General features: G+C 41.3%; 1 protein-coding gene across 1 annotated transcript in view; it reads left to right on the top strand.

The window, feature by feature from the left end:
* The first annotated feature begins 9,880 nt into the window (after positions 1 to 9,880).
* Positions 9,881 to 26,577, top strand: part of LOC122750057 (coiled-coil domain-containing protein 50-like) — a 59,865-nt gene continuing 43,168 nt past the window's right edge. The window contains exon 1 of the mRNA XM_043996706.1: positions 9,881 to 10,262. Within this exon, the coding sequence (XP_043852641.1) occupies positions 10,214 to 10,262 (49 nt within the window). The 5' untranslated portion in view covers positions 9,881 to 10,213. The remainder of the gene's footprint in view (positions 10,263 to 26,577) is intronic.

The following is a 26,577-nucleotide window of genomic DNA, read 5'->3' as shown; positions in this document are numbered from 1 at the left end:
AAAAAAAATCATTACTACAGACTCACCTCCAATTAAACAAATATCTGTACCTTTCAATGCTTTGCTTGGCTCCCATGTTTCTGTTCCAAAATGTCTACTCAATTTTGACCTTTTCATAAGGAATGATTGAAATCCTCAGTTTCGAGAAAGGTCCATTTTTTTCCCACTGATACTTATTTTTTCCAGTTTGTTTATTCTTTGTTGTAAACCTTTATCTTTTGCCTTTTGGAATGTCAGATTCTAAGTTCTCTTCTTTTGAGCATTGTCATTGTTGTCATTTCAGTTGTGTCTGACTTTTTGTGACCCTATTTGGTGTTTTCTTGGCAAATATCTCACTGGAGTGGTTTGCCATTTCCTTCTCGAGTACATTTTACAAGTGATAAAACTGAGGCAAACAGGGTAAAGTGACTTGCCCAGGGTCATACCTCTAGTAAGTGTCTGAGGTCAAATTTGAACTTAGGTCTTCCTAACTCCAGCCAGGGTGCTCTATCCACTGAAACACTTAGCTACCCCTAACTGTCTGATCTGGGGTAAACAAAAGGGAAACTTCTCTTGATTAGATTAGCAATATTAATTTTGACTAGGTCAATTATAAACAAGATGCTCCCGCTTCTAGTTTGGTTCTCACAATCTCCCTCTAACTACTAGTTGGCCTAAGAAATGAAGAACTGTCTATTTGAGAGAGAATGATGACTTGAGACTAGGTTACTCTTATGACATGAATTCTTAGTTTCCATTACACAAGAAAAAAATGTCAGTGGGAAGGTGGAGATATGTTGGGACCTAGAGGAGCCCTGACCCCTACAAACACCCCCAATAAAACCTAAAATTGTACCACTAACTGGCAAAATACAGAAAATTATCTGGATTCTCCACTCTTCCCAGGGTTGCTAAGAAGGATCTTGGGAATCCTGAAGGAACCTTGAAGTTGATAAGCCCCGGTAGGTTAGAAAAATAATGGACTGGGGGCAGCTAGGTGGCACAGTGGATAGAGCACTGGCCCTGGATTCAGGAGGCCCTGAGTTCAAATTCAGCCTCAGACACTTAACCCCTGTGTGACCCTGGGCAAGTCACTTAACCCCAATTGCCTCACCAAAAAAAAAAATAATAATAATAATAATGGGCCACAAGCGTTCATGGAAGAAACAAAACCAGAAATACAATATGGAATAGCTAGGGAGGGGGAAAATGACAAGAAAAATTGAAGTCTTAGAACAGATGGTGGAAATTCTCGTGTGAGAACTGGATGAAAGTTAGAATAAACCCAGCAGAAAAGAAAACAACTGGTCTCAAAAACAGGTCAAGAAAGATAATCCAAGAATTATCAGATGATATGAAAATAATGACCAAAAAAAGCTGGTCACCATTTTTCTTTTCTCTTTTTAATATATTTGCCCCCAATTACATTAAAATAATTTAAAAATATTTTTTAAAGTTTTGAGTTCCAACTTCTATCTCTCCTTCCCTTCTTTCCCTTCCCCCTCCCTGAGAAAGTGAATAATCATATATAGGTTATACACGTGCAATCATGTAAAACATTTCTTTATTAATCATTTCATATAAAAAGACTTGAATAAAAGAAAAAGAATGAAAGAAAGAAAGTGAAAATAGCATGCTTCAGTCTGTATTCAATCAATATCAGTTCTTTCTCTGGAGGCAGATAGTGTGCTTCATCATTAGTCCTTTGGGATTGTCTTAGATCATTGTATTGCTGAGAATAGCTAAATCACTCACAGTTCTTCATTGAATACTATTGTTGTTACTGTGTACAATGTTCTCCTGCTTCTTTTCACTTCACTATACACCAGTTCATGTAATCTCTTCCTATCACCCATTATATGTAAATCATGTACCCATATTGACCTTATCTTGTTATACAATGTGAGATGTTGGTCTATACCTAGTTTCTGCTGTAGTGTTTACCAGTTTCCCCAGCAGTGTTTTTTTTTTTTTCAAAGAATGAGTTTTTGTTCCAAAAGCTTGGATGTTTGTGTTTATTATATACAAGATTACTATAGTCATTTACTATAGTGTATGTTACACCTATTCTATTCCACTGATCCACCACTCTGTTCCTTAGCCAGTATCAGATTGTTTTGATAATTATTGCTTTATAATATACAATTTGAGATCTACGGCTAGACTACCTTCCTTCACATGTTATTCCATTAAGTCCCTTTATATCCTTGACCTTATATTCTTCCAAATGAATTTTATTATTTTTCTAGTTCCATAAGATAATTTTTGGTAGTTTGATTGGCATGGCATTGAAAAAATTGGTTAATTTTAGATAGAATTGTCATTGTATTATATTGGCTCAACTTACAGATGAGCAATTAATATTTTTCCAATGTTTAGATCTTACTTTATTTGTGTAAAAAGTGTTTTGTAGTTGTGTTCATATTGTTCCTGGATTTGTTTTGGCAGGGAGACTCCCAAGTATTGCATATTTTCTACTGTTACGTATTTTTATTTTATTTTTTCCCATCACATGTAAATATACTTTTGAACATTCATTTTTGTAAGATTTTGATTTCCAAATTTTTCTCCCTCCCTTTCCTCCTCCTTCTCCAAGACAGCAGGTAATTTGATATAGGTTATACAGTACAATCATGATGTACTGTTATTTTATTTTATTTTATTGGTTTTTTTGTTGTTGTTTTGGGGGGGGGTTGCAGGGCAATGGGGGTTAAATGACTTGCCCAGGGTCACACAGCTAATGTCAAGTGTCTGAGACCGGATTTGAACCCAGGTACTCCTGAATCCAGAGCTGGTGCTTTATCCACTGTGCCACCTAGCTGCCCCCTGTACTGTTAATTTAAATGGAATTTATCTTTCTATCTTTTGCTGCAGGACTTTGTTGGTCACATATAGAAATGCTGATAATTTATGTGGGTTTATTTTGTATCCTGCAACTTTGCTAGAGTTGTTACTTATTTCAAATTGTTTTTTAATTGATTCTCTAGGATTCTCTAAATATAATATCATATCATCTGCAAAGAATGATAGTTTTGTTTCCTCATTGTCTATTCTAATTCCTTCCATTTCTTTTTTCTTCCCTTACCACTGTAGCTAACATTTCTTTTTTTCAATTTTGTAATAAACATTTTTATTTATAGTTTTGGGTTCCAATTTTTATCCCTCTTTCCCTTCCTCCTCTCTCCCTTCCCTGAGGTGGCAAATAATCAGATATGGGTTATACATGTATGATTATGTATAACATTACCATATTTGTCATTTTGTACAAGAAAACTTGATTAAAAGAACAAAATGAAAGAAAGTAAAATATAGCATGCTTCAGTTTGTTCCATCAATATCAGTTCTTTCTTTGGAGGTGGATAGTATGTTTCATCAGTAGTCCCTTTGGGGTTTTCTTGGATCATTGTATTGTTGAAAATAGCCAAGTCATTCACAGTTCTTCATCAAACAATATTGCTGTCACTGTGCACAATGTTCTCCCAATTCTGCTCACTTCACTATACATCATTTCATACAAGTCTTTCCAGGCCTTTCTGAAGTCATCCTGCTTGTCATTTCTTTTTTTAAAAAATATTTTATTATTTTCCAGTTACATACAAGGATAGTTTTCAACATTTGTTTTTACAGGATTTTTAGTTGCAATTTTTTTTTCTCCCACCCTTCCTTACCTCCCTCCTCCCCAAGATGGAAAGCAGTCTGATATAGGTTTTATATGTACAATCACATTAAACATATTTCTAGATTAGTCATCTTGTGAAAGAAGAATCAGAGCACAAGGGAAAAACCTCAAAAAAAGAAGGAAGAAAAAAACAATCCAAAAATAGAAACAGTATGGTTCAATCTGCATTCATAATTCACAGTTCTTTTTTCTGGATGTTGAGAACATTTTCTATCATGAGTTCTTTGAAACTGTTTTGGATCATTGCACTGCTGAGAAGAGCCTAGTCTACCCCACTGTTCATTACATAATGTTGCTGTTACGGTGTACAATGTTCTCCTGGTTCTGCTCCTCTCAGTCAGCATCAGTTCATGTAAGTCCTTCTAGGCTTCTCTGAACTCCTCCTGCTCATTGTTTCTTACAGCACTATAGTATTCCATTACATTCATATACCACAACTTGTTTAGCCATTCCCTATTGATGGGCATTCCCTTGATTTCCAATTCTTTGCCACTGCAAAGAGAGCTGTGTAGTTAACATTTCTAGTCAATACTGACTAACAGAGGTTATAGTAGACATCCTTGCTTCACCCCTTATTGTAGTTGGAAGATTTCTAGCTTATCCCCATTACAAATAATGCTTTCTGATCTGTCACCATATTTCAAGAAATTATAAGTGAAAACTACCCAGAACTCTTAGAACCAGAAGGCAAAGTGAAAATAGCAAGAATCCACCTATAACCTTTCTGAAATAAATCTCAAAATGAAAATGCTCAGAAATATCATAGCTAAATGTAGAACTTCCAGATCAATTTAAAAAATACTACAAGTATCCAGGTAGAAAGAATTTAAGTACCGAACAGCTACAGGCAGGATCATACAAGATTTGGTAGCTACCACTTAAAAGAAGGGGCAGCTAGGTGGCTTGGCAGATAGAGCCCTATGCCTCCATGAAGGGTGGTGGAAGCAAGAGAGATCAGAGACTTTTCTGGCTTCCAGCATTGAATGAAGACACAGCATTCCAATCTCTCTTCAGAGGTCTAAAGGGAGAAAGACTCTGGAAAGAAGCCATCATGTAGAGAAGCTGGTGATCTCTATCACATCCCTATTCCCAGCTAAGTAGAGACTTCAGGAAACTTCCCCTTGGGTGGAACTTTAAAGTCTGAATTGAGTGGAGTTACCTTTCTCCCAAAGGGAGAGCTCCTTCACTCTGTATTGTTTGGTATATATTACCTAATGCATACTTTCTCTCATTTCTGTTTTGTATTGACTTGGACAAATGGGTTTATTTGCTATGTGTTTGTGTTGGTAGAGTTTGTGTTGGAGGTTCTAATCTTTAATGTATAGCTTGGGGTCTTTGCTGTTAAGGGAGAGTGATCGAAAATGTAGCTTAAACCTAAAAGTTACTTCCCATAGACTGACAATATTTAAAACAGCAAATAGATAAAATTCTAGCATTATACCCCTCTCTCAGAAAAGAGCAGAGTAGCCAAGTTTCTGGCTCTAACCTCCTGCTTCCTCCCCCTCCCACCTCCCCCCAGCTTCCCTGAGTTCCCCTACCACATGGTGTGAGTGGCCTCTTTTGTATCTTTTAAACAGGGCTGACTGAGACAGTCGCTCTTTTTCCTACTGTGTCCAGAGGGTGAAGATCCCAGTTCATCCACAGCATAGGCACCATGAACTGAACTATTGAGAAGGGATGGACTTCCTTCCCCTGATCTCCCTCTTACCCCTTGGCTCCAAGCTTTCTCTTGGCCTGGGGTTTCTGTTTCTGTTCTGTGTCATTTGTCCTTCTCAGTTTCAGGCACCAGTAATCATCCCCCAACAGAGCAGACGTTTTAGCCATTGCAACCTTGGAGCCAGGATTCCAGGAGGGATGTTGCAGCCAGTCAGCCCATCGGGGGCTGCCCTAAGAAGCCCAGAGTGCCTAAGAACCAGAGACGGGATTTGGATCTGGAAGTAGGACTGTGCTAAGGAACCTAATTCCTTTCCCTTCTCCAGAGACTGAGGTGATTTAGGGGTCGGGGAGGGGGGGATTAAATATCCCATTTGTTGGGGAGTAAGTTTGTATATTTGTGATTATACTTTTTGAAGCAAATATTCCTTTGTAAAAGTTAATCCAGTGGGGCAGCTAGATGGCGCAGTGGATAGAGCACTGGCCCTGGAGTCAGGAGTACCTGAGTTCAAGTCCGGCCTCAGACACTTAACACTTACTAGCTGTGTGACCCTGGGCAAGTCACTTAACCCCAATTGCCTCACTTAAAAAAAAAAAAAAGAAAAAAAAAGTTAATCCAGGAGATCACCCCTACACTTGAAGAAATGCCATCAGCAGGGGCTGGAGCCACTTACAGAAATCCTAGATACCCCCAAACCCCCTGAAGGGTACTGGACAACCTTTATGGGAGGGGTGAAATGCTTTAGGCAATGGGAAGCAGGGTTACATACAGTGGTGTTATCATCTAACTCACATCTCATCTTGTGAGTGACTTTGTCAAAAGCTTTTCTGGAATCCAAGTATAGTATGACTGTTGTCTCCTAGTCAATCTAATAACCAGTCCAGCAACTTGGGCTTTGCTCATCTAGTTGGACTCGGTGACCTCCGAGGGCCCTTCAAGCTTTAAACCTAGGACAAAATGATCTTAATTAACAGGACATGGGCAACATGGAAGAGGATTTCAGTCTAGTGTTTGCTAAAGTTAAAGCGCAGGTGGCAGCTAGGTGGAGCAGCAGATAAAGTACTGGCCCTGAATTCAGGAAGACCTGAGTTCAAATCCAGCCTCAGACACTTGACACTTAGGAGCTGTATGACCCTGGGCAAGTCACTTAATCCTCATTGCCCTGCAAAATAAATAGATAGATAGATAGATAGATAGATAGATAGATAGATAGATAGATAGATAGATAGATAGATAGATAGATAGATAGATAGATAAAATGAATGAATAAATGAGTGAATGAATGAATAGATAAATAAATAAATGAGCAAATGAATACATAGATAAATAAATAAAGTTAATAAAGTTAAAGTGCAAATCTGACTCTGTCATTCCCCTGCTTAAGAAAAATCAATGGTTCCCCATTGCCTTTAGGAGATCCAAGTCCTTCACAATCTAGCTCCAGGCTTATTACAGAATAATCTTCGGAGCAGCTAGATGGCGCAGTGGATAGAGCACCGTCCCTGGAGTCAGGAGTACCTGAGTTCAAATCCGGCCTCAGACACTTAACACTAGCTGTGTGACCCTGGGCAAGTCACTTAACTCCAATTGCCTCACTAAAAAACAAAAAAAACAAAAAAAAACAGAATAATCTTCTTCATATTCTCTATCTATAGTCCAGTCAAAGTGACCTTCCTGATGCTCCTGATGCACAACATTTCATCCCCAGATAAACTCTCTTCTGTTTAGAACCTCTTCTTAGTCTCAAGGCTCAACTCCAGGGCCACTTTCTTCAGATTCCCCAGTTTCGTATTCCCTGACCACTGTATTTTTTTTTTATATGTTCTCCTATTGACCTATCTACAAATAGGTCCTATTCATATAGTAGAATGTACATTCCCTGAGGGCAAGAGAGGTCTTGTTTTTTCTTTGTCTTCTCAAAACATAACATAGAATCTCAAGACATCCCAAATCCTTTTCCTCTTTTATCCCCTCTCCCCATATAATTAATAATAATAATAATAGTAATAGCAAGGACTTCTATAATACCATGTGCTTTATAAATATTATCTCACTTGATACTCACAACAACCCTGTTATCCCCATTTTACACTTGAGGAAACTGAGGCAAGCAGATTTTTAAGTGACTTGTCCAGGGTCTTATAGCTAATAAGTGTCTGAGGCAGGATTTGAACTCAGATCCAAGTGCTGCCCCAATCTGTTGTCAAAGCCTATCAATTTCACCTTTGTAACATCTCACAAATATAGCCCCTTCTCTTCTCTGACATGGCCATCCCTCTGCTGCTGTCCCTCATCACCTCATGCCTGGATATTGAAATAATCTGCTGGTGGGGCTGCCCGCCACAAATCTCTCCCCCTCCAGTCCATCCTCCACTCTGCTGTCTTACTGTCCCCTGCCCTTAAACTCTAGTGACTCCCCATCACCGCTAGGATTGAAAACAAAACCCTCTGTTTGGATTCAAAGTCCTTCCCTCCTCCTAAGATTTGAGTCTTTCCACCCTCCCTCCTAAGGATTCTGAGATCCAGAGACACTGGCCCTCCGGCTTTTCGTCACCAGTCCCTCCTTCTCCTGACTCTGAGCCTTCTCTCTGGCTGTCTCGTACCTGGAATGCTCTCCCTCCTTATAACACCCCCCCCAACCCCCCCCACCCCCGCCGTCGCCTACTTCCGGGCTTCCCTGGCTTTTTTCTTGTCCCAGTTAAAGATCCCACCCCTTCCAGGAAGCCTTTCCTGATTCCTCCTAAATTCTCATACCTTCTTTTTGTTGATTCTCTCCAGTTTATCTTATATACAACTTGTTTGTAAATAACTGTTTGCATAGTTTCCCCCATGGGCTCCTTGAGAACAGACTATTTTTTTGCCTTTCTTTGTATCTTCAGCGTTCAACACAGTGGTTGGCACAGAGTAGACATTTAATAAATGTCTATTGACTGATTGTTTTTTATTTTTTTGCTCATGTGAAAGTCAAACAAGCTATGGCCATGCAGATTAATTTTTGTATTAGCCACCACCCATAAGCAGTCTGCATTTTACTTTTATCTCTATGGGATTTTTTTTTCTTTAAACCAGGAAGTAATGTTCCCACTGTAAAGGTCAGTGAAATAATTTAATTGTGACTCTGCAGCCTCATGTAAAACCAGATCTGCTCATGCCTGACTGGCTGGATCAAAGGGTTCCCAGTTCTTTGGACTGAAGCAAATTAGGAAGTAACTAGTTTGGGGAGCTTAAAGCTTTGCAGTTCTGAGAATTTGAGGAACAGTTGAAGGAAGGGGTAGGACATGTGAATGACTAAGCTTTATTTGAAAAAAATCAGACAAAGAATTCATTTTCAGGATGATAAATATCTACTTTCTCATTTTTCATGTTTTCAGATTTTTTTTTTCTTAAGTCAGGATTGGCAAGCAAGAAATACTGGCTCCTTGGGGAGGCTAGGTGGCGCAGTGGATAGAGCACTGGCCCTGGAGTCAGGAGTACCTGAGTTCAAATCTGGTCTCAGACACTTAACACTTACTAGCTGTGTGACCCTGGGCAAGTCACTTAACCCCAATTGCCTCACTAAAAAAAAAAAAAAGAAGAAATACTGGCTCCTTTTGCTTTAGTTTCCTCACTGGTAAAATGAGGGGGTTGGTTAGACTTTCTTAGGGGCAGCTAGGTGGCACAGTGGATAGAGCTCCAGCCCTGGAGTCAGGAAGACCTGAGTTCAAATTTGACTTCAGACACCTACTAGCTGTGTGACCCTGGGCAAGTCACTTCACCCTGTTTGCCTCCTTTCCTCATCAATAAAATGAGCTGGAAAAGGAAATGACAAACCCTAAAATAAGTTTGCTAAAAAAACTCAATATGGGGTCATGGAGAATAGGACACAACTAAATCGACTCTACTACAAAGGTCATGCTAGGAATGGTTGGAAGGAACTGGGGAACTTTTCTTTCCCCTGGAGAAGGCTTGATGGGTGGAGGTTGAAAGGCATGATTTTTTAAAAAATCATTAAATTGGGGGCAGCTAAGTGGCGCAATGAATAAAGCACCAGTCCTGCATTCCGGAGGACCTGAGTTCAAATTCGACCTCAAACACTTGACACTAGCTGTGTGACCCTGGGCAAGTCACTTAACACTCATTGCCCCGCAAAAAAAAAAATAATAATTTCGTTTTCAAAGTTTTCTAGACAATTAAGTGACAATGGTGATCTTTTCCATTTCTCCAGACAAGCTCCCCCCTCTCCCCCCCCCTTTCTTCCTCTCCCCCCAGAAAGCAGAAGCTCAGAAATACCGGGTGGGTGTATTGTTAGTCAACATAAATTGCATTTTCTCTGGTCCCCTTTCTTTCTGCCGGGTGGAAAGTCCCAGCCGGCCTGAGAAACAGCAGAAAGGGACACGGGCTAGCAAACGCGGGGTGGCTGACATCCCCCGGCCTGAGTGAACAAGTCTTTGGAAGTCCCCACTTCGGGAGAAAAATTCTCAGCAGACACCCATGCAATAGGGGGTGGGTGGGGGGAAGGAGGTGCGACCAAACATCGGGATTCCAGGGGGGGTCTAGGGGCCCGGCAGCCAGGCTGCTTTGTCGGGCAGGGTGCGAGGGGCAGGGCTGGGGGTCTCAGAAGAGAGGGGGCACGGCCGGAGGACCAGCTCCCGCGGCTACTGGACCACCGAGGAGCACTGCAGAGGGCGGGGCGTGGGAACCTCTTTGTGGCCCGGGGGAGCAGCTCGGCGGGCGGAGCCCGGGCTGGAGCCGGACCCCGCAGCCTGCACGGCCTGCTCGCTCGCTGCCTCCCCGACCCCCTCCTCTCTCCGGCGGGCCGGGAAGCAGGCAGGGAGGCACGGGCAGGCGCGCGGCGGCTGGAGCTGGAGCTCGGGAGAGCAGCGCCCGGCAGCAGCGGCAGAGAGGACAGCTCCGAGCCCAGGATGAGCGGACTGCACGTCGACCGGGCCCGGCTGCCCGGGGTGCAGGAGGGTAAGGCCAGCTCCGGGTCCCCTTGCCTGCCCGAGGGGCGGGGTCGCTGGAGCAGGAGGGAGGGGAGGGGACGGGAGGGAAAGGACCTAGGTGAAGCGCCATGCAGGTGGGCGGGGAGGGGTGAGGTGGATGCCAAGCAAACCAGCTTTGTGCAGGGCATTCTCGGAAGAAGGGGCTTTCTAGGGCAGGGTGCTGGGTTTGGGGGCCCCCATCTCCTGGGTGGCGCCCCAGCCCTTGTCCCTTCCACCTCCCGCTGTCTCTCCTCCCCTGTCCAAAGGTCCCCTCTGTTTCCTCTTCTGACCGCGCCCCGCTGGGCCAGCCCTCTAGAGAGCTCAGGTACCCTTTCTCCAGCCCTTGTTCCCGGAGCCAGGGTGTGTTGCTCCCGGCCATCAAGTAGCCCGGACCTCCCCTTGACGTGGAAAAATACCTGCTGCCCCGTTCCTCCCCTTCCCAGCGTGGATGCTAGGTTTAATCATTCCACAAGCCCCTACTATGTGCCAGGCACGGGGGATAAAAAGACAAAGATGAACCAGCCCTTTCCCTCCAGGATTAGAGACGGATTGGAGGCCATCTAGCCCAACCCCCTTATTTTACTGATGAGGAAACTGAGGCCCAAGGAGATACCTTGAAGTGACTTACCCATGACCACACAGCAAATAAATTGCAGGTAGGGTTTGAATCCAGGTCCAGCATGCTTTGCCCTCTCCCAGGCTGCTTCTCAAGCAGGTTTAGTATTGCAGTGAACCGTTAAGTTAGAAACAATCTCAGTGGTAGAATGGAAAGACTGTTGGAACCCAGAGGAACTGGGATTTAGATCCTGGCTTTGCCCCATTCATTGCCACCTGTATGACCTTGGTCAAGTCACTGAATCGATGTTCTCAAGGTAAAATGTCCATCCTGTAAACTGAAGGTGTTGTATTAAAAAGTCCCTTCCAGCCCTCAATTTATGATCCAGTGTAAGATGGCATATTAAAGGATGGTACTTGAAGATAGAGCAAAATATAAAACGGGTCCATAAACTTTATTAATCACCTGCTGTGTGCCACTGAGAACTCCAGAGATTTGGATTCTGGTTTTTATTTTGCCATTGCCTTGCCTCTCCGAGACTCAGTTTCCTTGTTTGTAAATCCACCTCCAAGAGACTCTGCTCCATCCAAATCAAGAAAGCAGATTGTCATTTGTAGCCGGCTTTGTCTCAACTGGAGACATCCTGGTTGTCTAGCTTGAAAAGTCAGTCCTCAGTTTGATTTTTATGACTCCTGAGACTTTAATTACAAATAATCCTCCTCAAGAAATTACAGTGGAACCCCTTCATAATAGTGTTGTCACAAAACAGGGCTGACAGCTGTTAGGTCAAGTAGGCCATGTCTGGCTTTAAGGAAGCTGGTAGCACAGTGGATAGAGAGACCAATGGACCTGGAGTGAGAAGGACCTGAGTTCAAATTCAGCGTCAGACAGTTGTAAACTGTGTGACCCTGGGCAAGTCACCTGACATCTGTTTGTCTCAGTTTCCCCAATTGTAAAATGGGGATAATAATGTTACAGTGCCTGGCACATAGTAGGCACTATGTAAATGTTTATTCTTCCCCTCCCCCCTTTTATGGTGGCATTAGGTTTGGAGGGAAGTAGTTTTTATTTAATCCTTTGGAAGATTTATGGGAAAACATGGACAAAGATTGTATGGAATGGAAAGGTTTAGGAGTTGTGATCTGTGTCAATGATTGTGGAATTGCAAATCTTTCAAGGTACCAAAGAACACTGGACTCCAGGTAAGTGATTTGGGTTGTGATAAGGATCATATTTTTAAGGTTCGTTATTTCATTTTTAAAAAACATTCACCATTTTATTGTCAAGAAACTAAAAAGGCACAAATTTGATGCAAATTTTGGAAAAAAAAAACAGGCTTTGTGAAATCCCTTTCTTTTCTTAACAGAAGTTAACAAGCAAACACTCCCCATCCCTTTATAGTCACTATTGTATAAAGCAAAGGATCAGAAACAGTTAATTTCACTATGGGGATGACAAAGGGGGTTAGGACTAGATTTTGCATTTAAGAAGAAGCAAATAAAAACACCCTGCGTTTTTGTACAATAGAGAACTTGCTAGATGGATGTTTTATGTATAACATTTTTTTTAAGAACTGCGGAACATGCTGTATAATTTTCAGCAAAGGGCAAAACTTTGGAGGGGAGGATCCCTCTCCCCTTCATAATATTAATGGGACATTCCCAGTAACAAAGAGCTTTAGAAAAAAAAATCTTTCTGTTCTGTACTGTTCTTGAGATTCATAGGATGTCTTTTTATTCAAATGGGAAGCCACCCATCTGAGGGAGGTTGGTGTGAATGGTGGTTATCCCTGTAGGGCAGATTTGGGGGTGTATTATTTATCCGGTGTGCCTTTTAACAAATGGACCAGCATCTAGCCTTGTAGTTAATTGAAAGAAAGAAAACCAGGCATTTTGACACAATTCAAGGAAAGAAATTAAGGCATTACTGGAGGAAATTGTACATTCCCCACAACAAGATGGAGTTATACAGAAACACATACACATACACACACACACATACATACAAACCATGGCCTTAACTCCATGGGTGCCTTTCCCCTGCATTTGTCTTCTGTAAAAAGTATTTTTTTATTGGTTTTTGGTACAGGCAGAACTATGCACAGCCTTCTTGGTATTGACAGTAAATCTCTAGGGAGAACAGTAAATCTGACAACATTCCTTTGTAAGGAATCCAGGAGACTCAAGAGTACTGGTATTTTTTTTAAGACAGTGCCAGCCCTTTTCCTCTGGGAGAAAATATCCCTCAGTACGCTTTTGTTCAGAAAGCAATTTCTTTGTTGTGAGTGTTTATAGAAATGGCTAATGTCCTTGTGTTTCCGATTTAACGTATCCCTACAGGGCTTCCTTTCTAGACTATTTTATCAGTAGATACCACACCCCTCCCTCCTCCTGGTCCTCCCCTTCCCATGTTTCATGATATTTTGAAACCCTCCGCTTTGAGATCTCATTTCAACAAAGAATGTCTCCGGGCAGAGGGACAGAGATCGGCCTTGTGTTCTAAAAGACTTACTTAATTCCGTCTTTTCTTTAAATCACAAAGATTCCTTTGCTGACATCTAGCTGGCCCAGTATTGATAACAGACTACAGAGGTGTTATTTTCAGTATTGGAAAATGAAGGCTCCAACTTCATGAATGTCGAGTCTGCCATTTTCAGAGCCTGTTTCTGCCTCTTTGTTTTATGGATGTGGTAAAGAGGAGAATACAGATCCTCTAGTTCTCTGAGCCTCAGTTCCATCTTCAGTCAAATTAGCATAATATTGGCACCTGAGGCCTGATCTGTATCTTGCCACTGGACCCAGATGGCTCTGGTGGAGTGAGTGAGGTTGGTTACTTTGCACAGCCCTCTCTCACTTAAATCTGATTCACTTGCTTTCTTTTCTTTTCTTTTGGGGGGGTGGGGGTGGGCAATGAGGGTTAAGTGACTTGCCCAGGGTCACACAGCTAGTGTCAAATGTCTGAGGCCGGATTTGAACTCAGGTCCTCCTGAATCCAGGGTGAGTGCTTTATCCACTGCGCCACCTAGCTGCCCCCATTCCAATTTACTTGCAAATCATGATATCAACTTCCCCATGTCATGGTCCTCTTGGAGAAGATAAGGACAAAGAACAATATTAACACCTACTTCACAGGTTTCTTAAGAGGCTTGAATAACATAATTTATGCAAAGCACTTTGGAAAAATTAAAGTGATTTATAAATATCAGTAATTATATGACTAATATTGAAAAATCATCCTTATCTTAAACAAATGAAATATTAATTGTAAAGTGCTTGGCACAGTACCTGGCACATAGTAGGAATGATATCAAAGTTGGCTAATATTAGTATTAATTGTTCAGAGGAATTCAGAGAGCAATGGTGCTGGGACAACTCACTAGTCTACTACAGTTATTATTATTACTATCATCATCTTCTTTTTCTTCTTCCTTTTTCTTCTCTTTCTCTCTCCTACCTCTCTTTCTTCTTCTTCGTCTTCTCTTCTTTTGGATGAGGTTTAGATAGAAACAGTCCTGAGACAAATATCTAGCTTGATATTTATTATTTTCTATGCAAAGTGAACTGTTGTACAGATGTATAAAATAATTGCTTTTTGTCATTGAATAAAAATGTCAGGATAGAAGGCAGCTAGGTGGCGCAGTGGATAAAGTACTGGCCCTGAATTCAGGAGGACCTGAGTTCAAATCCAGCCTGACACTTGACACTTTCTAGCTGTGTGACCCTGGGCAAGTCACTTAACCCTCAGTGCCCTGCAAAAAAAAACCCAAAACAAAACAAAAAAATGTCAGGATATAAGCTTCCAATAATAACCACCATTTCTGTAGGACTTTAAGTATTGCAATGTGTTTTATATATACTATTTTATTTGATCCTCACAACAACCCTGGGAGATAGGTGTCATCCCTACGTCCAATTTACAAATAAAGAAAGTGAAGCAAACAAGTCAAGTGACTTGTCCGGGGTCACTCAACTAGTAAATGTCCAAGGCTGGATTTAAACTCAAGTCTTCAGGATTCCAGTGCTCTTGCCTCCTCTGCCACCTAGCTGCTAATCCTCATGCCTTGTATATACCTTGTACGTTGTTTACATGTTGTTTCCTCCATTAGAAGGTAAGCTCCTTGAAGGCAGGGACTGTGATTTTTGGCCTCCTTTCTATCCCCAGTACTGAAGAGGGTGACTGGCACAGAATAACAAATGCTTGTTGACTTGCCCGCTAAACAAGATCATCCCAAGCCTAGGCTACCCCTTTGTTAGATTCCTAAGGGTTTTATCATGAAGGTTGGGTTCTAATCACAACGCTGGTGTGCTAAGGGGGCAATACTTGTTCTGTTTTCAGTGTGAGCATTTACACCTAAGCAAACAGTACAGATCTGAGCTTGATTTATTGTTTTATTGGTTGTCTGGACTTAGTGCAACTACTTGACGCCATAGTGCATAGAGTGCTGCTCCTGGAGACAGGAAGACCCATCTTTTTGAGTTCAAATCTGGCCTTAGACACTTGTTAGCTGTGTGGCCCTGGACAAGTCACTTCACCCTGCCTGCTTCTGTTTCCTCATCTGCAATGTGAGCAGGAGAAGGAATTGGCAAACCCCTCCAGTTTCTTTGCCAAGAAAACCCAAATGGAGTCACCAAGAGTTGGATGTGACTGAAATGACTGAATAACAACAAAAACTTTAAAAAGTGATGGTAAAAATGTTATTAATGCTAATTAATCTCACAAAGACATTGTAGGGGCAGCTAGGTGGCGCAGTGGATAAAGCACCAAGCATGGATTCGGGAGGACCTGAGTTCAAATCTGGCCTCAGACATTTGACACTTACTAGCTGTTTGACCCTGGGCAAGTCACTTAACTACAATTGCGTCACCAAAAAAAAAACACAAAATAAAACAAAACAAAACAAAAAAGACATTGTACCTATATTTTCCCCAGAGAGTCAGTTAAACCAGCACACCCCTTGGTTCTAACCCAAACAGTGCTGTTGGTAGAATACAGTTTGCCCATATTTCAGACTACCAGGCTTTTAACAGCTATTGTAGCAGATTCAGGGAACATTTAACCTCCACTCTCCATCCCCCAGGTTATCATTCCTTTACTTTGCCCCATCCATCCCCACCTCCTGTGGCATGAACAATGGATTAGACTTTGAAGGGGCATTGTTAATTGTTATTGTTACTACTAATAATATATCATCTTGTTCAGTCATTTTCAGTCATATGGGATTCTTTGTGACCCTGTTTGGGGTTTTCTTGGCAAAGATACTAGAGTGGTTTGCCATTTTACTTCCCCAGTCCATTTTACAAATGAGGAACTGAGGCAAACAGGGTGAAGTGACTTACCCAGGGTCACATAGCTAGTAAGTGTCTAAGGCCAGATTTAAACTCATGTCTTCCAGACTCCAGGCCTGACATTCTATCCACTGTGCCTTCTAGCTAACATATGTATATGTGTATATATGCATATGGATATATATACAATCACAGTTTGGTGAAGCCAATGGACCCTTTCTTGGCATTATGTGTTTAAATGCACCAAATCAAATTATTATTACTAGTAGCAATAATCATAATTTCTCACATTTCAATTAGTCAATAAACATTTTTATTAATTTAAAAAATTTTTATTTTCAGCTCCAAAATCTCTCCTTTTCTCTACCCTTCATCTACCTATTGAGAAGGAAAGAAATACAAGATCCATTCAATGTTTGAAATCATGAAAAACACATTTCCATATTAGCAATGTTACAAAAAAACAAAAGCAAGAAAAATAAAGGGAAAAAAATTCAATTTTTGAGTTCATCAGTTATATCTTTCTGTCTTTCTGTCTGTTTGTCTGTCTCTGTCTGTCTCTCTCTGAAGGTGGATAGCATATTACATTATGAGTCCTTTGGAGCCATCATGGATTATTGTTCAGTTAACATTTGTTAAGTGGCTACCATGTGCCGGGCAGTGGAGATACAAAAAAGGCAAAAGACAGTCCCTGCCCTCAAAGAACTTACAGTTGAATAGGAGGGACAACATGCAAACAAATATATAGAAAGCAAACTACATACAAGATAGATAGGCGGTAGTTAAGAGAGGGAAGGCATTAGCATTAAGAGGGGTTGGGGAGAGCTTCATATGGAAGGTGGGATTTCAGTTGGGACTTAAAGGAAACCAACGAGATCAGTAGTTGGAGAGGAAGAAGGAGAGCCTTCAAGGGATAGCAGACAGCCAGAGAAAATGGCCAGAGCCCAGAGATGGAGGGTCTTACTTGAGGAACAGCAGGGAGGCCAGTGTCACTGGATTGATGAATAAATAAAGTTCAGGGAATCAGGTGTAAAAAGACTGGAAAGGTAGGAGGGGACTGGGTTATGAAAGGCCTTGAATGTCAATCAGAGGATTTTTGTATTTGCTCTTGGAGGTGATAGGGAGCCACTGGAGTTTATTGGGGAAGGTGTGTGTGTGTGACATGATTGGACCTACGCTTGAATGAAATCACCACTTATGAGGTGATGAGGACGTGAAACAGAGAGATAGCAGAATCAGAGAAAAGAGGGGGCCATCTTTGAAAGATGTTGCAATGGTGAAATTGACAGGCATTGGCAACAGATTGGACAAAGGGAGGGGGTGCTTAGAGATAGTGAGGAATCTGGGATGACTCCTGACACACTGGGAAGATAGATGGTATTGCCCTCTATGGGAAGGTAGGAGATGGAGAGGGTTTAGGGTGAAAGAGAGTAAATTTGGTTTTGGAGATATTGAGTTTAAGATGTATACTGAACATCCAGCTTGAGTTATCCGAAAGGCAGTTGGAGGTGGGAGATTGAAGGTCAGCAGAAAAATTGGGGCAAGAAAAGTATATTTGAGAATCTTCAGCATAGAGATCATCATTAAATCCATGAGAGCTGATGAGATGACTTGGAGAAGGAGTGTAAAGGGAGGAGAGAAAACTGTTTCAGGTTTGCAGGGAGCTTTACCAATAGTATCTCATTTGATCCTCACAACAACCCAGGGAGGTAGAAACTATTATTTCCCCTATTTTACGGATGAGGAAATTGGGGCAGAAAGAGATTAAGGGACTTGCTCAGGATCACATGGCTAGGAAATGTTTAAGTCCAAATTTGAATTCAGGTCTTCCTTGACTCCTGGTCTTCAGCACTCTATCCATTGTACCACTTAGGATTTCAGATAAAATCAATTATAATGCAGTTATCAAAAATTTTCTTTGGGTGGGGCAATGAAGGTTAAGTGACTTGCCCAGAGTCACACAGCTAGTAAATGTCAAGTGTCTGAGGCCGGATTTGAACTCAGGTCCCACTGAGTGCCAGTGCTTTATTCACTGTGCCACCTAGCTGCCCCCAAAATGTTTAAAAAACAACAACAGGGGCAGCTAGATGGCGCAGTGGTAAAGCACCGGCCCTGGATTCAGGAGTACCTGAGTTCAAATCCGGCCTCAGACACTTGACACTTACTAGCTGTGTGACCCTGGGCCAGTCACTTAACCCTCATTGCCCCGCAAAAAAACAAAAAAAAACCAAAAAAAAACCATAAACAACAACAACAACAAAAAACCAAGTTCAAAGACTTCAGGTTAAAAACCCCTATCTAAAATTACCTTCCATTTACACTGTATGTAGCTTGTATGGACAGTTTTTCCATGTATTCTTTCCTGCATGAGAATGTGAATTCCTTGAGGACAGGGAATGTGTTTTTGCCTTTCTTTTTAATCTCTGGTGCTTATCACTCTACCGGACCATATATTGCTGTAGTTGTTTAGGAAATAAATGGAAAAATAGTAACAATATCAAAGACAACTAGCATTTCTTTTCTTGTTAAGTCATTTTTCAGTTCTGACTCTTTGTGACAACATTTTGGAGTTTGCTTGGCCAAGATACTGGAGTGGCTTACCATTTCCTTCTCCAGTTCATCTTAGAGATGAGGAAACTGAGGCAGACATGGTGAAATGATTTGACCAGGATCACACAGTAAGCTCTGAGGTCAGATTTGAACTCGGATCTTCCTGAGGCCAGATTTGAACTCAGGTCTTCCTTGACTCCAAGCTCAGTGTTCTATCTACTTTGCCTGGCCCCATAGTGAGCACTTGATTGATGTTTGTTGACTGATAGACAATCAGAGCATTTTTGAGTTGGAAAAGACCTCAATAGCCATCAAAGTCACTTAACCTTAGTGAGCTTCAGTTTCCCTATTTGTAGAATGGGATTAATCATAGGCTCCTATGAGACTCAAATGAGAGAATGTAAAGGAAATGTTTTGCAAACTTTAAAATGCTATCTACATTCCAGTGGTAATTATTACCAGTATCTACTAACATCTTTGAATAAAACTGTCACTGATTTTTCTTTTTTACCAGTCAGCCATTTTAAAAGTTTGTCGTACATTTGCAAGTACCTTCCAGAATCTCAGAACAGGGAGAGACTTCAGTGGCCAGATAGTTCAAACCACACTTGAAAAAGAATTCCCACAATAACAAACCCATCATTCAGCGTTTGTTTAAAGTCTTTCAGGGATAAAAAGCTGGGGGTTGGCATAGTGGGTAGTGCTCTGGGCCTGTAGTTAGGAAGACCCAAGTTCAAATATGGCCTCAGACACTTCCTAACTTGTTTACTATATCTGGACAAATCACATAACCTCTCTGGGAGAAAGTGGAGATAATAATCACACCCACCTCCAGGGATAAAATGAGATTGTCTTTGTAGAGTACTTTGCAAATCTGGAAGTGCTATATAAATGCTAACTGTCAACATTGTTATTATTGGCATTTTAAACCCGTCACAATCTTACCCCTGATCACCAGTCTGATTTCCCATTACTCTCCCCTTGTGAATTCTTAAATTCCAGCCAAACCCACCTCCCCTTGGCCTCCTGGAATCCTTGGCTTCCTTCAAGTCAAGGATCCACGTTCTGCTACAGATGGTCATTCTTAATTCCTGGAGTTGTAGACTTAGACCCCTAGGAAAAGTAAGCCCTCTGAGGACAGGGACTGTTTCGTTTCTTCAAAGCCTTTCTCAGATGCTGCCACCAACGTTTTTCTCTTCCTAATCTCTCCAGTTGCTAGCTACGCTCTCCCTTACGCCATTACTCACTTTCTTGGCGACAAAATCGCTTATAAGCGAACAGGAAATTCAAATCATGCCCAAATTGTTCCCTAATATATCACTGTCATTGGAACAAATTGACTTTTTCAAAGCAAGCCTTATAGCAAAACTATTTATTTTGCAAATATGTTGCTGATCTGGGCAGCAGCCTAGTGGATAGAGAGCTGGGTATTCAACAAGACCTCCGCTCAAGGCTGGCCTCTCTGATTCATACTGGCTTTGTGAACCTGGCCAAGTCACTTTCCATGCCCCCAGGCAACCTTCTAAAACTATAAATAGCAGTTAGTATATTGGTATTTTGGTATATTCATTGGTAGAGGGAGTTTCCTTATTTCATATGTAAATTCATGTTAGTTTTCTCCTAATAGAATGTAAGCTTCTTGAGGGCAGGGACTGTTTCATTCTTGGTTTTGTTCCCCACAGTACCAAGCACAGTGCCTTGTATAGAATAAACATTTAATAAATCCTTGTTGAATTAAACTAGACCAGGAGGTTAATGGAGATTAAGGGTAGTTGATGTCTTAGAGAGTGTTAAAGTTTTGATTACTCTTCTGAAGATAAAAAAAAAATAGTTCACCTGTGATCTGTGCTGCTAGGGAGGCTGAGGTTATTGTAAATTAAGGGAAATTTGAGCTGCAGTGGTATGATATGGTGAGTACCCAGAAGTGGAAGGGCAAGAAGCTGCCTAAGAAGGAGTGAACTGGCCCAGTTCAAACCTGGCTTCAGATACTTACTGTGTGACCCTAGGCAAGTCACTTAACCTCTGTTTGCCTCTATTTCCTTAATGGTAAAGTGGGGATAATAAACACACCTACTTCTCAAGATTTGTTGTGAGAATCAAATGAGATATTTCCAAAGCTCTCAGCACATTGCCTGGCATGTAGTTGGGTGGTTAATAAATGTTTGTCGCTTATCTCTTTAGGTGTGTCTGTCCTTTGGTTTAGTTTCTCAAGAAGAGGATTCTTTTGATTTACCCCAGAAAACTTCTGAGGTACCCAGGAGCCCTTAACAAAATATATGCTATGGGGCAGCTAGGTGGCACAGTGGATAGAGCACCAGCCCTGGAGTCAGGAGGACCTGAGTTCAGATTTGGCCTCAGACACTTGACACTTACTGGCTGTGTGACCCTGGGCAAGTCATTTAACCCCAATTGCCTCACTAAAAATAAAAAAATAAAAACCACAGAAAAACAAAATATATGCTAGGATTAAGTATGTGTAAAATCAGTTTCATTTCCATTCAATGCTGTGTTTGCTTTTCCACCTTGATTTTGACCAGGAAGATGATCTAATACTCTCTAAAATTGATTGAGAGATTCCTGCTCTCAAACCAAGTTGTAAGATTGCAACTGCCCCACATTTGACAGTCATCACCTTCTCACAGATAGGGAGGGAAGAAGAGAGGGAGGGGGAAAGGAAGGAAGAAAGAAAAGGAAGGAAGGAAGAAGGGAGGGAGGGAGGAAGAAAGGAAGAGGGAAGGAAGAAAGAGAGGAAGGGAGGGAAGGAAGAAGAAAGGAAGGAAGAAGTGAGGGAGGGAGGAAGAAAGGAAGAAAAGGAGGGAAGGATAAAGAAAAGAAGGAAGGAAGAAGTGAAGGAGAGAAGGGAGAGAGGGTGAAAGAAAGGAAGGAAAAGAGGGAGGGAGGGAGGAAGCAAAGGGAAAGAAGGAAGAGAGAAGAAGGTAGGAAGGAAGGAAGGAAGGAAGGAAGGAAGGAAGGAAGGAAGGAAGGAAGGAAAAGAGGGAGGAAGGGAAAGGAGAGAGGATGTCTGTCCTCGAGAATTTATATTCTATTGGATTCCCTAAAGTATTTGGTCTAAATAATAACTAACATTTATGTTAGTTAATTTCCCTCAGTGAGAAAGGTACTACAGCTATCATTTCCATTTTACAGGTGAGGAAACTGAGGTTGCAGTTACCAGTGGAGAAGTAGTCAGCTACAAGCTGGAGACCTAAAAAAAAAGTTTGAGTGGGGTTTGGGAGAGTGAGCCCCAGAAGAGGGACTACAATTCCATGACTCTCAGTTACACATCATCACTGAAAGAGAATTAGAGAATTTAAATCTATTAGTCATAGTTTTAAGTGTTGAGACCAATACGGATCTCAAAGGTGATATGATTTTTCTCCGTTTCAAGGAAAGAACTTGATGTAGCCGCTGGTTTCTCACTAAAAACCTGTGTCTCTCAAAGTAATAAACAGCTACTGGAACAGATTGAGAAAGACACAAAAATGAGTCCTTAGACTCAACTGAGAGGCTGTATATGCAGCCCTGGGCTCAGATCCTCTCTCTGGCACCTACTCTGTGACCAGGAGAAGTCACTGGTCACCACAACCTCAGTTTCCTTACCCATAAAATAGCCTTTATTCCCCAGTTTCATAACAGGCTTCCTTTGTTCCTGTGAATCCCACAGCCCAGTGAGATGGTGACCTTTGGGGACCATTTAAAATTGTGTTGGAGAAGACTGATAAAAGGAGATAAAATGATGCCCTTTTTTGGGCCATCGGCTGGAGCTTCTTTCTATCTGTCATGTCACTGTTTTCCTCCTGCCAAGTAACATATGGTCACTTCACCTCCAGTATTATTCCATGGCACAGACAGGCACCATTGGCCACCATTCATTCTCCTTCCTCTCCTCCCTCCCTTCCTCCCTCCCCCCATTAACAATTTCCACTGAGAGGTCAAGCTGCTGAGGTCACAATCTTCTCCATTTGGAGTCTCCCCACTCCTCCTCTCATGAAGTTTCCTTAGACAACACCCTATTCCCCAGGAGGCAGCCAGACAGACCTTTCCATCACCTAATATAGTTTAGCAGATGCATGAGATCTGGACTCTCTTCTAGTGATCAGGGAAATAACAGCCACAAATAACTGAGGCCCATTACTGAGCAGATGCTTGTAGATTTGGATCCTGAAAGGACCTTGAAGGCCAACTCCCATTTTACAGATAAAGAACTGAAACCCCAGAGGTTAAGTGACAGATCCATAGTCACACAAGCTATTTGGTGGCAGAGCTTGGATTTGAACCCAGGTCCTCCAACTTCAAATTCAATAGGTCTTCCAAAGTACCATGATGTCTTTAAGAGCTGTAGGCATAAAATTATGGTCCAGAAAAAGACCAAAATCCAAATGTAAAATATACAGATCAATCAACAAGCATTTATTAAGGGCCTACTATGTGCCTGGCACTGTGATCTAGGTAGAAAGTATGGCCTTGGAAAGGAAAACAACCAGTTCTTTCCCATGAGACAAGGTTAAAGAAGATACTTGAAAAGGGGCATCTAAGTGATATGTGATGAGGAGGAGGGGAGAAGGGGAGACTCCCCATGAATGGCAGACAAAAAATTGAGAAAGTCCCCGCCTGCAGCATGCAAGTGTGGAGTGAGTTCTGGAATGAATTGGAATGCCTCTTTTACAAATTAAATTAAATAATTTAAATTAAATAAAATTTAAATTTAAATAATTTATTTATGCTGTCCTTTTATGGAACTGAATTTCTGCCAGACTCAAAGGGCTGCAGCAGCATGACTCCCAAACAAAATCTACTAAGCAATATGGTCTTTCATTGTGGGGGAAAAAATATGCCTCTCCTTGGAAGGATGGTCCCAGTTTTGGGGGAGGAACTCTCACCAGGGAGTCACTTGAGAGAAGCTGGTTCAACATTTGTTTGTTTCAGGAACCAAGCTTAGGCTTTTTTGAATTCAAAGACAAATGAAACAGACCCTGCCTTCAGAGAGCTTACTTTCTACTTGGGGGGTTGGGGGAGGGAGAGTTAGATGGACACAGCTGTGTGAGCCAAACCAAATTATACACGAAGTGATACAAAGCAGTTTCAAGAAGGAAAGGGGTGGGAGGTGTAGGAGGTCACGCCTAACCTTATGCTTTGAAGGATCATGAAGGGGGAAGGTGAGAAGGCAGCACGTTGTGGCCATGGGAGACCCCCTGTGTAAAGGTACAGGTAGAGAAGGAATGGCAAGTAATAGGACCAGCTAGCGAGCTGGTGTAATCCCAACGGCAGATACGTGACAGGGCCTAATGAAATGAGACTTGAAAAGAGGTGGTCACCACATAGAGAAGGGCTTTCAATGCAAGGCTGAGTGGTTGGAATTTGGTTCTAGAGACAATAGGGAACCATGGAGGATTGTTGAGGAAGGGAGTAGTCTGTTTTAGGAACATAATTTTGGGAGCTGGAAACAGGGAATCCAATCAGGAGGCAATTTCAGTAGTAGAGATAATGTATGTAAAGCAGTTATAAGCCTTAAAGTGCTATCCATAAACATGTCAGCTATTGTTAGCATTATTATAATTATAATTATAATAATGAAGAAGAAGAAGAAAATGAGTAAATGTATGCGTTGTAATTAAGCTGGTAATTGCTTTGCTTACAAATTTTAGACTTTTCCATTAAATGGAAAAACTAAAACCTCTACTGTTGTATCAGTTCCTGAGTTTCCTTTGTTACCTACACTATGCATGGGTTGCTAGATCTTGGAATCAGGAAAACTCATCTTCATGAGTTAAAATCTGGCCTCAGACACTTAATAGCTGAGTGACCCTGGGCAAGTCACCTCACCTTGTTTGCCTCTGTTTCCTCATCTGTAAAATGAGCTGGATAAGGAAATGGCAAGCCATTCTAGTTTATTTTTGCCAAGAAAACCCCAAAATTGGGTCATGAAGAGTCAGACACACCTGAAACAACTGAACAACAAAAACACTATGGATCCCTGTGACTCCCCAGGCCAGAACTCCCTTCCCTGGTTATCACTCTCCCCATTAGAATGTAAGCTCCTTGAGGGCAGGGATTGCCTCTGTTTGTGTGTGTATGTGTGTGTGTGTATATACATATAAATGTATGTATATATGTATTTGTATGTATGTGTATATATGTGTATGCACACTTATATGTTACATAATATATGCTTATATTTATAATATAATGAATATTATTACATAAATATGTAATGATATATCTTCTATCATTATATGTGATGGATATATAATATATACTTATATGTCATATGTAATATATACTTATGTGTTGTGTACATTCTATATAATATGTGTGTGTATATCCTCAGCTTTATATAGTGCAGGTCTGGTGCATAGTAACTATTTAATAAATACTGTTCTTTCCCTTATTCATTCACTCATTCCCTAATTCATTCATTCATTCATTCATTCATTCATTGCTTTGTCTCATCTTCGTGCTAATGACTCCCAAATAATATCCTTGGTCCTCACTCCACATTCCAGTTCCGTATCTCCAACTGCTTACACATTTCCTCTGAGACTCTTCACTTCAGACTCAGGTCTAAAATTAAACCAGTCACCTACCCCCGGTTTTCCTTCCCAAATTGGCTGCCTCTGTCAGTGCATAATCATTCTCCCAGTCAATGAGACAACCTTGTATTCCACTTTGATTTATCCCTCTTCTTCATCCCTACTCTCTCTTTACCACCCCCTCCATGTTACTCATGCATTCCTTTTCTTTCTTTTTTTTTTTTTTTTGCGGGGCAATGGGGGTTAAGTGACTTGCCCAGGGTCACACAGCTAGTAAGTGTCAAGTGTCTGAGGCCGGATTTGAACTCAGGTACTCCTGAATCCAGGGTTGGTGCTCTATCCACTGTGCCACCTAGCTGCCCCCCTCATTCATTCCTTTTCAACCTGGTTCATTGCCACCACCCTATAAGATCAAAGCTCGTTATAAGTGCCTGGACTTCTTTATCACCCACCTTGGTAATCCCTTTGACTAGTCTCTACCTTCTCTAATCAGAATCTCCCACCATTGTCATATTAAACTAAGGCAGGATTTTTCATCATTCTCTTTCCTTCCTGCTGAAAAATCTTTAATACTCTACCATTTCCACGGTTATATGTGAAGTTTTTTGAATGATTTAAAAAAAAGTTATCAATGATCTTTTGTTTTTATATCACTCATTTCCTAATGTATTTCTATCCTCTTTTTCCTACTTGGCCAGCTAGGTGGCACAGTGGATAGAGCACCAGCCCTGGAGTCAGGAGGACCTGAGTTCAAATCTGGCCTCAGACACTTGACACGTACTAGCTGTGTGACCCTGGGCAAATCACTTAACCCCAATTGCCTCACTAAAAACAAACAAACAAAATAATAATGAGTCTGTGTGTTTCCAACCCATAGTATCTAACCTTTGCAAAAACGGAACCAGGCACATTTTCTCCTCTCTTCTGGGTCATTATAATTATGCATCATTCAGTTTGGGCTTTGGTTTTTCCCATTTAAATTATTGTAGTGACTATATCATTTTACTGCATCTGCTTATTTCATTGTACATCAGTTAATTTAAATCTCATGTTTCTCTGAATTCTTTGTATTTGTTTCTTAGAGCACAATAATATTCCATTATATTCATGTACCATATCTTATTTAACCATTACCCAATTAAAGGACATCTACTTTATTTCCAGTTCTTTGCTATGAATATGTTGGGCTTTAAGGAGTGTGCTGATAAATATTTAACAACCGACTTTCCCCCAAAATGTGACTGACACATTTTTTAAGTTTTATGTATATTGTTAACATTTTCTCCATCACTTTCTTAAGTCTAGACAATAAATAAAATAATAAATCAAAACATGATTTATGATCTTTGCTGATTTCTATGTGATAAATGCTCTCACTGAAAA

Source organism: Dromiciops gliroides, chromosome 3, assembly GCF_019393635.1.
Source record: "Dromiciops gliroides isolate mDroGli1 chromosome 3, mDroGli1.pri, whole genome shotgun sequence".
Lineage (NCBI taxonomy): Eukaryota > Metazoa > Chordata > Mammalia > Microbiotheria > Microbiotheriidae > Dromiciops > Dromiciops gliroides.
The sequence above is the reverse complement of the archived record's forward strand: the minus strand, read 5'-3'. Positions and strand labels throughout refer to the sequence as shown.